This window comes from Grammomys surdaster, unplaced genomic scaffold (assembly GCF_004785775.1).
Source record: "Grammomys surdaster isolate TR1022 unplaced genomic scaffold, NIH_TR_1.0 271, whole genome shotgun sequence".
Lineage (NCBI taxonomy): Eukaryota > Metazoa > Chordata > Mammalia > Rodentia > Muridae > Grammomys > Grammomys surdaster.
This window is the reverse complement of record NW_021604712.1, coordinates 7181451-7194473: the sequence shown is the minus strand read 5'-3', so window position 1 is coordinate 7194473 and position 13023 is coordinate 7181451. Positions and strand designations below refer to the sequence as shown.

General features: G+C 46.7%; 1 protein-coding gene across 2 annotated transcripts in view; it reads left to right on the top strand.

The window, feature by feature from the left end:
* Nucleotides 1–13023, top strand: part of Igf1r (insulin like growth factor 1 receptor) — a 273603-nt gene that overhangs the window by 230953 nt on the left and 29627 nt on the right. For both annotated transcript variants that reach the window (XM_028776664.1, XM_028776665.1), the window contains exons 8-13: nt 534–772; nt 3800–3967; nt 4170–4374; nt 9054–9337; nt 10836–10972; nt 11450–11609. In XM_028776664.1, the coding sequence (XP_028632497.1) occupies nt 534–772; nt 3800–3967; nt 4170–4374; nt 9054–9337; nt 10836–10972; nt 11450–11609 (1193 nt within the window). The remainder of the gene's footprint in view (nt 1–533; nt 773–3799; nt 3968–4169; nt 4375–9053; nt 9338–10835; nt 10973–11449; nt 11610–13023) is intronic.

Genomic DNA, 13023 nt, shown 5'->3' with positions numbered 1-13023 from the left:
GTACCCTGGCAATGTTAACTGGTGGTATCACTGATTCCACTTTCTGAGACAATCAGGAAACAACATATTTAAGGATTATGAGATATTTAAGCTATTATCAACTTGCATTTTAGAATTCTGGGGGTGGGGGGTAGTAAAGTTAGTCTTGTTCAGAAGTTATCTTATATCAGTTTAATGTTTGCATCAAACAGCCATGCTTGGGTTGTTTTTTTTTTTTTTTCTTACTAGTTTTAAAAAAGAGCTCCAACTGAGAAGAAAACCCGCATCTGCATGTCTTAGGAGCAGCATTCTCAGTCCCTGTGAATATGGAACTTGCTGTCTCTAAGGCTGCTCATTCAGTTCCATGGTTCGTAGCTGCTGAGCTCCGAGTCCAGATGCTTGATTTTTATTCTTGTATAGAAATCTAATTGATGATGAGTTTTATTTGGAATTCCCATTATAGAAAGTATGACATGCTCAGCCCCTGGGGAAGGTTCTTAAGAGCTTTGATGCCAGAGCCCTTCAGCATTTCTCTGGCCTGTGTTGTCTTTCAGACCCTTTAAAAATGTCACGGAATATGACGGGCAGGATGCCTGTGGCTCCAACAGCTGGAACATGGTGGACGTGGACCTACCTCCGAACAAGGAGGGGGAGCCTGGCATTTTACTGCATGGGCTGAAGCCCTGGACCCAGTATGCTGTCTATGTCAAGGCTGTGACCCTCACCATGGTGGAAAATGACCACATCCGTGGGGCCAAAAGTGAAATCTTGTACATTCGCACCAATGCTTCAGGTATCCACGCATGGGATGAGCACCCCACCCCACCCCCACCATTCGCTAACTTTGTATAAGCTTACTTTATTTACATGGCACAGGATGACTGTAGGGCTAGCAATGAGATGCCTGTTGTTCCTGCTCAATACTATATTATACGCTCACCGCCAACACCTTAAATTCTCCTGAGCCATTTTCTGGACTTGGTATCATCTTACTCGTCAATCTCTCTGCTCTCTGCCAATGAACTGGTGTCCTCCAGAGCAGTGGGTTGGTTTCTCTCTGAATGCCCAGGATATAGCCACCTGGGGCTGGTCTCATCTGTTTCAGTGCAGACTTGTAGGAACTGAGACAACGCTGACCCGTGTAACACCTGCCTCTAGTAGCTTCCGGCTTTCCACCTTCATTCTGTAGCCATCAGCATTCGCTGCAGGCAGATAAAGGCTGGAGCGCTAGCAAGCTTAGAGCACTGTGATACCCAGTTATTGACTGATCCTTTCTCATCTTCTCTTCATGTGCTTACGTACTAGTTCCCCAGCTCCAGAACCTTGAAGTGGGCAAACATGTGTGTGAATCTGTATCCAAAGACTAGAGGAAGAAAGATATGCTTCATTGTAAAGATAATGACTGGCCTCTTAACAACAAAAATTCATTGACTGAGTGGCTTACAAAGGAAAGAAATGTACTTCACACCATTCCAAGAGCAAAGCGTTGGCATTTTGGGACTGGTGGGAGCCGGCTTCCTGGCTGATAAACATCTGTTTTTATGTGCCCTCGAGTGTCTAAAAGAGCACTCCAACCTTCTTTTCGTCGGAATGCTAATTCTGTTGATTAAAACTCCCTCCTCATGACCTATCCACTTTGCAGAGCCCCAACACTTCAAGGCTAGGGCTTCCACATAGGGATTTGTTGGTTGAGGAGCATACAGTCTACAGCACCAATAAACGTTCCCTGAGAGTAGATTCTGTTGTGGTGAGTAGGGTACGTTAAAGTCTCACAGACTTGTACATAAGTGGCAGAGTGAGAAGATCTTAACAATAACTTAGGGCTCATTCATCCCCACTTCTACCACCACGCCACTTAAGTGATCCCATAAACAGTCACAGCCATACTGCTGACCCTCAAGTGTTCATAGAAATTAATTTTCCACACAGGCCTCCAGTCCTGGGAGCGGGTTACTTTAGTGGAATTTTAAGTGCCGCTGAATACATTTCCCATCTTAAAATTTGGGAGTAACAACTCTCAGTGAATCATTGCAACAGATTTGAAGGAAAAAAAGAAAAAAGAAAAAAAAAACAGGAATTTCTTCTTACCATTATAACAGATTCTTAAGAAATCTGGTTCTTCTTCCTAAATATTAAAAACTGCATTTGGCTCCTGACCTCAGAAGTGCTTGGGACTGATACGGATATAACTAACCCATTCTGTGCCTCTGCTTCATCTGGGAAACTTGTCATTGAAATATCTAGTAAGAAACTGTTTTGGAAATACTTTTGGAAACACTTGTGTGACCAGGCATCATGTGCTTGTCTTCTCTGCAAGAGCTAGCATCAGTCTTGGTCTTCCAATGGGTAGTCCCTCAGCGGTTCTCAGAGCCTTGAGCCCCACATCCATCCTAACAGGCCCTCTGTTAGTTTGCTTTCTGTTGGCATGGTATATGACCTGCCACAGAAAGGATTTGACTTCCACATCCAGATCACAGTCTGTCATTAAGCCAGGGTAGAGACTCCAGCAGGGACTGGAACCGTGGAAAAAAGCTGCTTACCGGATTGCTTCCAGTGGCTCCCTCAGCCTGCTTTCTTATAGAACCCAGGACCACCAGCCCAGAGGCTTCTTCACCACAATGAGCTGGACTTTTCCCCCACTAACCATTAGTTAAGAAGATGCCTGGCGGTGGTGGCGCACGCCTTTAATCCCAGCACTTGGGAGGCAGAGGCAGGCGGATTTCTGAGTTCGAGGCCTGCCTGGTCTACAGAGTGAGTTCCAGGACAGCCCCGGCTATAAAGAGAAACCCTATCTAAAAAAAAAAAAAAAAAAAAAAAAGATGATGCCCTACAGGCCTGCCTACAGCCTGATCATACTGAGCTGTCTTCTCAATTGAGGTTTCTTTCTCTCAGATAGGTGGTGCCAAGCTGACATGAGACTAACTAGTACAAGCTTGTTTTTACTTTTCAGATTTCAAAACAGCTTGGTTGGACCCCATGTTTAAGGGACATACCATGATCCTGTCTCTTGCACTTTGGAAACTGCCAAAATCAGTGGGCCTCCTTCTTTGTCTTGTGTGTGTTTGGGATGGGGTGCGCTTTGGCTGTGGTATCTGTTTTGCTGTGGGAACTCCGGTGAGGACATGGCAGTGATCCAGGGATGTTTTCCTTTTTGCATAAGTCAGTTCTACTTTTGAGTGTGGGCGTCAGTAGTATATAATCCTCAAGTTGTTTTGTTAAACTCATTTGCTGGTAACAGGACTTTGCATAGACTCGGGGCTTAGGCACACTGGCTTTCCTGAGTCATGGCTCAGCCATCCCACATAAGCTTGCTTACAAGATGAGTCTGTGGTCCTTACTTCACAGACCTTTCACACAGACACACACTGCTGTCTCACATACTGTACACCCCCACCCCCACTTTTCATTTTGGCTCCCTGTCATCTTTATCAGAGATTGAAATTTGCAATCTCAGGTAAAGTACTAAGAAATCCAATTGCCATTTCCTAATACAAACCGGAGAGCAACAGTTGTCCTAACTGTCAACTCTAGATTTTTTTGGAGTCCCCTTTAACCCCAGCTAAGCCCCTTCAGTCCTAGGTCTGTGAGCCGTGTGTGTTTGCACATAGATTATGTGAAAGCAAGTGCTCTGAAGAAAGGGCTGACTTCCCAGTTAGCAGTCTTTCAGAAGCTCAGGCTCACCTTGTATTCTGGTTGGTCCACTGCTGCCTTTGTGCCCAGGTCAAGCTTGCAGCTTCCTGTTGGTTTGCATCGAGCCCCTGATGAGGTCAACCTCGGGTCCTACTCTGTTTTCTGAAATGTCCTTTGTTCTTCTTTCCAGTTCCTTCCATTCCCCTAGATGTCCTCTCAGCATCCAACTCTTCCTCTCAGCTGATTGTGAAGTGGAATCCCCCAACGCTGCCCAATGGTAACTTGAGTTACTACATTGTGAGGTGGCAGCGGCAGCCGCAGGATGGCTACCTGTACCGGCACAACTACTGCTCCAAAGGTGAGCTGGGCCAGCAGCCGGCAGCACACAGGCAGTACCGCTGGCCTTGTCTGTTGTCTGAGAGTACCTGATCCCCAGGGTTACACCTGTCATGTGTGGGGCTTGTTTCTGGGCAGTGCACACCAGCACCCTTCCCCTACTAATGATGCTCACAGGCTCGTTGTACATGGCTTTCATTCCCACTCTGTTCTTCTCCGAGCAGACAAGATACCCATCAGAAAGTACGCCGATGGTACCATCGATGTGGAGGAGGTGACAGAAAATCCCAAGACAGAAGTGTGTGGTGGTGATAAAGGGCCATGCTGTGCTTGTCCTAAAACTGAAGCTGAGAAGCAGGCTGAGAAGGAGGAGGCTGAGTACCGTAAAGTCTTTGAGAATTTCCTCCACAATTCCATCTTTGTGCCCAGGTGGGTGTGCCCTTTGGAGATGCTACATTTGGTGCTCTTCAGTGAGCCCCAGCACTTCACTCCCCACCGCATGGTGGGGGCACCACACAGAACCCACCTAGAGGTAGCAACAAAAGATGATGTCAGTATGGCCTGCAGAGCTCCTGCAGAAGGCTAGCCCTGCAAGAAGGGCCCCTGGGCTCATGATTATGGGAGGAGGTTGCATGAGTTTGAGAATTGAGTAGCCTCGGCCACATCACCTCCCTCAGAGAGCAGGTGGGGTCCTCCTCACCTGGCGGTGGAGCCACTGCATAAATCACCTGACTGTCCTCACAGAAACCAGTAACAGGGAAAGCTGAGGTTGAGCCAGTCTGCCCTGCCTTCTTCTACCCATTGACACTCAACCCGGCAGAGAAGGAGTGAAGCAAGTGGGGGCTGGAATCAGAGTTTGTTTCAAAGGGGATCCAGCTTCATAGTTTAGTCATGTATGCACTCAAGGTGTGCATTGCAGTTGGATTTCCTGAGTAGTGTGGAACTCTGTCTCAGGTATTCCTTCCGCTCCTCTTCTGCTCTCAGTTCCTGCACAGCGAAAAGGCAAATGAAGACCACTAAGCTGGCTCAGTGGGTAAAGGCACCTGCTCCTAAGCCTAAACACCGGAGTTCAGTCCTCAGTACCCACGTGGTAGAAGGAGAGAACTGACTCCCACAAGCTGTCCTCATGTTGGGTCTGGGGAAGGAGTAAATGTATTTTTTTGTTGTTGTTGTTTTAAATAAAAGAAAGGAAAAGTTGAATAGCAGTACTGGGGAAAAGCTAGAAAAAACTCAGTTGTACATCAGTAAGTGGATAAACAATGATGGTATATCCATTCAGTGGAATGCTAGCTAGCTATAAAAAGGAGAGAAGTTCTGAGTGATGTAAAGAATAAATTCTGCATGGTTTTATGTATATGAAATATACAGAATACATATAGCAAGTTAGCATTTCCTAGGTGTTAAGAATAGGATGGAAGAGCCAGGCGGTGGTGGCGCACGCCTTTAATCCCAGCACTTGGGAGGCAGAGGCAGGCGGATTTCTGAGTTCGAGGCCAGCCTGGTCTACAGAGTGAGTTCTGGGACAGCCAGGACTACACAGAGAAACCCTGTTTTGAGCACCCCCCCTCCAAAAAAAAGAATAGGATGGAGGGGCCAGAGAGATGGCTCAGCTGTTAGGAGCACCAACTACTCTTCTAGAAGTCCTGAGTTCAAGTCCCAGCAACTACATGGTGACTCACAGCCTTGCACATGCAGGTAGAGTACTCATACACATTAAATAAATACATACATACATACATACATACATACATACATACATAAGTATTTTATTTTTTAAAAAGAATATGGTGGAGAGGGAAACAGGTGATCTATTTTTTTTATGGTAGCTTTCTGTTTATGGTAATGCAGTTATTTTGGACATAGCGACAATGGTTGTACATTTTCACTGTAGTCCAGAGGAGCTAGGGAAGAAGATAGAGGACGTAACCCTGGGCTCTCCTCCTGAGAGGCTGCATACAGCCTTAGAGGCTGAAAACTGGCTGGGCAACTGAATTCCGACCAGTGAGGTGCCACTCAAGTCCCCATGGTACCCCAGCTTCCTGCAGTCCTCTGGGTTTATTCTCTTCTCCTGAGCTCCCCCAAGCCTTTAGTGGCTGTGTGTCCTGCTGTTACTTGCCTTTACTGCCTTTCTTGGATTATATCAACAAGTGGATTTTAAGATGACATCCATGATATTTGTGAAATAATCAGAGATAACCATCTTACTCTGAAAAGTCAATAGAGAGGAAAGTAAAGAGCTCTAGAAATACTGGTTCTTTTGAGAATAGGAGTCCTAGGTTCTCGGTGGGTTTCTCCCCCTCCCCTCTTCTCACAGTTGAAAGTACTAGAGCTTCCAGTGCCCTGTAGTAGGGTGTGCACACTCCCATCTGCCACACTTGGGACAGCTCCTGTTGGTTGGCAGGCCGCTGGGCTGCTGTTAAAGTCAGCTCCATGGGTCAGAATGTACTGCTGGGGTTTTTTACCCATGTTCCCCTGTGTATCATCTGTGTTTCCTTGAATTTGAAAACCTGGAGACAGGAAACAAATCAAAAGAGGTGTTTAAAAGTGGATCCAGTAACCTCTCTGATGTCCTAAGGAACTTTGTCTGTTTGAGTCTTGGGTCTCAGACCTATATTCTCCAACACCAAACTCGTGTCCCTTCATTGGTTCATCTATGTGGACCATTTCCACCCAAACTAACACTCAGCTAGTAAAGAGTTCCTGTAACCACAAGAATGGCCAGGTATAGAGTGTCCCAAGGAGGCAAGGCAGAGGTCCTCCTGTACCCACATCCTGTAATGCGTGTCAGTCCAATCCAGGACTCTTCTCAGAACTGCCAGAGGTTTAGGTTGTGAGTGAATATTAAGTTCTTTCTTATCGCTAACAAATTACCTGATGTTTGGTGGTGTGCATTGCTCAACAGTTTTAAAGATAGAAAGAGCAAGGAGCGAGCATGGGTTCTGCTCTGATACAGGCATGCTTGGGTGTGTCACATGGCAGAGCATCATAGCAGAAGTTGCTTGTGGAGCAGCAGAGAGTGCAGGGCAGACAGGAAGCTGGACAGAAGTTGAGAGCTTAATCCTGTTTGTATGACTACTGTTTAGAAGAACTAAACCCTCTTGATTATAGCACTCCAATCCACATCAGGATCTCCCCCTAACAGGCCTGTTCCCTAGAGGTTCTTCATGCAACTGTCCCACTGGTGACCAAACATCCAACAGTCCAACATGGGAACCAAGGGTGGATAGACCGTAGCAGAAAGCCCCTAGTGTTGAGTTCTACTCAGATGACGTCACCTTGTGACTGCTGTTATCATCAGCTGTGTAACACCAGGCTAAGTGATGGAGCAGCAGGGCTGTGGTTGACCTAGATGAGACTGTACTGTGGGTTTGAAATGAGTTTTCTCTCGGCCTCATCCTGAGCCCTCACCTCTGTGTCCTAAAAGAAGCCTAATGTGCAGATAGGTGTCACCACACCTGGCTGTTTGGGTTTTGGTGTTTTTTTTTTTTTTTTCGCCTCCTACCAAGGCACAGATCTGGCATCCATACAAGGTCTCTTGGGGTCCCTGTAAAGGAGCACCCTTGGTGACAGGTGTCATACAATCCAATCACCTCAAACCTATTCCTACCTTCATGTCATTCTAGGTACAGTTTATCTGAGAGCTGAGGGCAAATAAGTCAGAGGTAGCCCTTCTGCATTGTCTGACTTTGCCTGTGAGTTTATAGTAGAATGGAGGCTACTGTTTATAAAGTTACTTCCTACACTTGGTGTTTAGTAAATGACTTTCATTGACCGCCATCTTTATTTTTGAAGTCACTTAGTTTCCGTCACTAAAATGTTCTCAGATGTTAAGAAGTACAGGTTTTTCCAGTAGCAGCAGGTTACTTCATGAAGTGAGGAAAGCTGATAGTACAGTGTGTTATTTGCCACCCCTTGGGAGTGTAGCTGTTGACAAATCTGGGCCACTGTATTCAAACCATCCCCAGTCTTCTGATGCCTATATTGCCTACCTTCATGGTCCTGACTCTGTGTCCATAGTAACTGTTAAATAATATGCAAGAATGCAGTGTATATACCACTGAGTATGCTTGGCCCTTTCCCCTGACTCTCTACCTCACTCTTCCAGATGTTGGCCTAGAGAGTATCCATAGACCTGGGGCATGCCTTCCAAGGCGCCTCCATCTGTGGGGACTTCTGCTCGTCTCTGCAGAGCTCCATACTCTAGGCTCCCTTTTGTCTTACACTAGTCGTGTTCTTACCAGATGGACTGCATCCCACCTGTTTCTCTCACCCCTTGTCCTGTCACAAGCAATGCCAGCAACAGTCTCAGTACCCAGCTTGCCCACTCTTCACCTGCAGACAACCTGAAGGTTGCTTCCATCCTATGGGGCTACTTATCTGATATTATATTTTCATTTTTTCAGTTTTTATGAATGTCAGAAGTCTAGTTTTAAGGTTTCTGGCAGGAGAGGGAATACCAGTCCCTGTTCCTGTTGTTTTCCTGTAGTTTCTCAAGCTAACACAAACCAGTGACAGAGGCTCCACTCCCATCACAGGTCTCGGAGGTCCATCAAACCTGGCTTTGCTTCCTCCTTGGCAGTGATACATGTAGCCTCCCAAGAGCCTACCTACACACACACACACACACACCCCAGGGGTACTAGGAAACAGTGTGTCAGCCGTTCTCAGCCAGGTATTGTTCTGTTATACCTGATAGCACTCTTGGTCAGGCCTGATGACTGAGCATTAAACAGGACAAACCAATCAGCCTCATAAGACTGGTTGGGAAAGGTGAGGTGCCTTAGGCCTGAGACACACAAGGCAGAAGGGACACAAAGTCCAACAGTAGTGGCTTCTTTGATCTTCTCCGAAATGAAGTTGATCTAGTTTAACCAACGGCTGACACATTGTTTCCTAGTACCCCTGGGGTGTGTGAGGGTGACACAGAAAGTACGAGATGGGTCATAAAGAAGGAAATCCCCTAGCTATTTGTTGGTTCTTATCCAAGGAACCTAAATAGTTTCTTTTAGTACAAGGTTAGGATTTTCTATTTCTGTTACCTCTACCCTGGCTGTGGAAAAGACAAAGAAAGCTAAAGAACTCAGCAGCTGACCTTGTCTTCCTTGCAGACCCGAAAGGAGGCGGAGAGACGTCATGCAAGTGGCCAACACCACCATGTCCAGCCGAAGCAGGAACACCACAGTAGCTGACACCTACAATATCACGGACCCAGAAGAGTTCGAGACAGAATACCCTTTCTTTGAGAGCAGAGTGGATAACAAGGAGAGGACTGTCATTTCCAACCTCCGGCCATTCACTCTCTACCGCATTGATATCCACAGCTGCAACCATGAGGCTGAGAAGCTGGGCTGCAGCGCCTCCAACTTTGTCTTTGCGAGAACCATGCCAGCAGGTATGGCAGGTAGCCCCACCACCAACTTAGAGCTGAGGGGGGAAGGCTAGCAGCTCTTAGATTCAGTCCTACGAATGTGTGGCTGTTGGCACACAACCTTGTCCATTAGGCGCCTTAAGGAACAGAGAATGTATTCCCAATGCCAGCTCCCATTCCAGGCTTACCATAGAAAGTCTTTACAAGCCCCTTCAGGACTCTCCTTGGCTTGGTTCACACTGCACATGCACACACCCCTCTGCCCTTCTATGCACAGCTGAATGAGTTAGTTTTCCATTGCTGTCACAAAATACCTGAGGCAATCGACTTACCAGGAGGAAAGGTTTACTTTGGTCTCAGTGTTTCACAGGGCCACAGGCACTTTGGGCTTTTGGGCTTTTGGGCTTGTAGTGAAACAGCAGCACCTCATGACAGCAGTAGATGGTAAGGGAAACCTATTTCCTCTTGTGGCAGCCATGAAAAACAAGAGAGGAAAAGCTGCTTCAGTGGCAGCTTCCCAGTGACCTGACTTCGTTCAGTGAAGCCCAATCACCTAAAGGGGTCTGCCTTCTCTCAGTGCCAGAGGCTAGAGACTAAGAACACAAAGGCCTTCTTAGCACACCACAGACCTGTGAGGGGCACTGCAGGGCCCAAATAAACCAGCTGCCTTGATGCAGAGGAAGCATTGTCCTCATGGTAAATTCAAGCAGCCAGTGGACCTCCTTCTACAGTTAGACACTGCCTGTCACCCAGGCAGCCATTCGCCTGTCTGTGAAGATGGGTGAACTGCCACTTCTCATGAGTGGAGAGGTGTCAAGCAGTGGGAAGAACAAAGTATGATGGGAACTGAGGCAGTAGGAGCCTCTGAGATTGGCTCTGCCACTCCCATGCAGCCAGCCCTCAGCCTCCCTTGCCTCGGTTTCCCAGGCATAGAAGAGACAGAGAAGAGCTTTATCTCCCAGGGCCTTTCTCAGCTGTCACTCAAAGCTTTGATCAACCACTTTGCTTTCAGAATCGAGGCTGCCAGTGACTGGAAGAGATGATGGCCGGAACAGCTGGCTCAGAGGCCAGCCTAGTAACTGGCTGTTCCTCCCATGTAGGAGCTGTGAGGGTGTGGGCTGCAGAGGCTGTATCAGTGCCACAGCTAGGGGCTCGGCACACCGAAGCTCATTGCCATCCTTCAGGGCTGCTCTGTTTGACGGGTTCTTTTTTTTTTTATTTTTTTAGGTAGGAAAATGGACCTGGAGAATGTTGCATAGGTTTTTCAGGATTTTTCACATGTACTCAGCCACAGATTTTTTTCAGTCAGAAGGGAGGGAGGTGCTATGGACCAGGCAGGTCCAGTCCCTAGTCCTCCACCTTGTGCCAGCAGCCATCAGGGAAGAACTCCTACAATGTCCCTGTCCAGAGTCCTGTATATAAAGGATTGGGGGAAGAGTCATTCTCATGTTAGTGTACCATTTTGTCATCCTTCCTGGGGACCTGAACATAATTTGTCTGCTTGTTTACATTAATTGTGCAGAAGGAGCAGATGACATTCCTGGCCCAGTGACCTGGGAGCCCAGACCTGAAAACTCCATCTTTTTAAAGTGGCCAGAACCTGAGAACCCCAACGGATTGATTCTAATGTATGAAATAAAATACGGGTCCCAAGTCGAGGTAAGAGGGAGACCGTGGCCTGCAGCTGCATGTGATTCGGCACTGAGAGCACATACTATATAGCATGCCAGTGGTCTGCTGGCCACTAAGCAGACAGGAGAGAGATGGGCAGTCGGTGAGGATAAGGGTCTTCCCATCATCGCCATCTCTGTTGAGTGGTAACTTGGGTGCACAGAGCTGGCTAGACTTCACCTACAAACAGTTAAACTGTAGATAAGCCTTGTGCCGCAGACTAGACCCATCTTGATGACCTTTCATTCCTCTGGAGTTCTGTTTAATTACCAACATATTTGATTAAGTTTCTCATGTGCCAACCTGAAGACCACCTTTATGATGTAATTGCTTCCTTTATATTGATAACCTGGATAATCGTTAGGCCGAGGTTTAGCACCTGGAGTAAACAGCCTGATGGTTTGAGTTGGTAGGTATTAGATCTCATGCTTGTAGGAAATTAACACTTACCTTACGTTTCCATAGGATCAGCGTGAATGTGTGTCCAGACAGGAGTACAGGAAGTATGGAGGGGCCAAACTTAACCGTCTAAACCCAGGGAACTATACAGCCCGGATTCAGGCTACTTCCCTCTCTGGGAATGGATCGTGGACAGATCCTGTGTTCTTCTATGTCCCAGCCAAAAGTAAGTCTTACTGGGGGAGATACACAGCAAATGTAAAAGCTGGCTGGGCCAGGATACAGAAGCCCTGAGCTTCTGAGGCTCTCTGGTTCTGTTAGGTTTTCTGTTCTCTGTTTGAACAGAGCTGACCAGGTTGAGAAGGTGGCTTATTAGGAAAAGTGCCCACTTAAAGATCTTAAGTTCAAGTCGTTGACATAAACAACAGGGGAGGTCGTCTGCTTCCATGACCTCAGTGTTTAGTGGGTTGACAGTAAAAGTTTGCAGCTGGCTAGCTAGGCAGTCTGGCCCATTCGGTGAACTCTGGTTTCAGCGAGAAGCCATGTCTAGAAAATGGAAGTGTCAAGCCAGAGAAGAAGACACTTGATATCTAGTGTGCACACATCTGTGCCACCATCACCTCCCCTATCACACATGCGCGCACACACACGCACACACACAAACACACCAGAACTGGGAAGCTTTCCCAGAAGGTCACACTAAGGAGCCAGTGTGTTGTCTGAGATCTCATCCAGGGAAGATGCTGAGCCTTGGATCCTTATCTTGTGACAAACTAAAGGAGAATCGTACAACCTAGAAGATACCTTTGCCTTCACCTTGGCTCATGTGGAGGCATTTTGCAAAGCATTCAGTTGAATATTTGGTCTCCTGCCTGGTCAATGAAACTGACCCAATGGTCAGCATCTTCCCAGGGATCATCTGGTGTCACTGCTCCGGGCAAGACTCTGCAGGACAGCATCCCAGTCAGAGTCACTCGTCTCCCCTCATCTGTCCAGTGGTAAAAAGCAGATGTGCATTTCATCATCCACCAGTATACATCGAAAGATACTGTGTGTGTTATTTTTCACAGACACTAGTGGATAATGTTTCACGGAAACCACCGAGAAGATAGGATTCTTAGGCTGCTTCATATGGTTTCGGATTTAAACCTCAGTGTTGTAAATGTTTAAATGCAAGGGCTGCATACTTGTTTGGCCGAGAAAATTTAGTCTTTTTGGTGAAGTAATACATAATGAATTTTTACATGTCTTATGAGAAGCCACATTTTTTTTAGATATTTCATCTTCATGTAATATATGAACAAATATTATAATAGGATCAAATGTGAATTCCTTTTGCACTCCCTACCCCCTAAAATCTCAACTCAGCTTTGAGGCTAGAATCTAGGGTATGGTGAACTCTTGTTTCCTAGTGTCTTAAGTCCCTACTGGTTGGGATTCTTGATTCAGACAAGGTCTCAACAGATCCAGCAATTCCAGTCTTGAGTACTCATCCAAAAGAAATGAAGTTAGTTGTGTTGAAATCTGCACTCCCTTGTTTATCGGCCCACTAATCACAATAGCCAAACAGAAGAACTATCCTCTAGCTGATGCCTGGGTGAAAAATGTGGTACATGTACATAGCAGAATACTCATCTGTT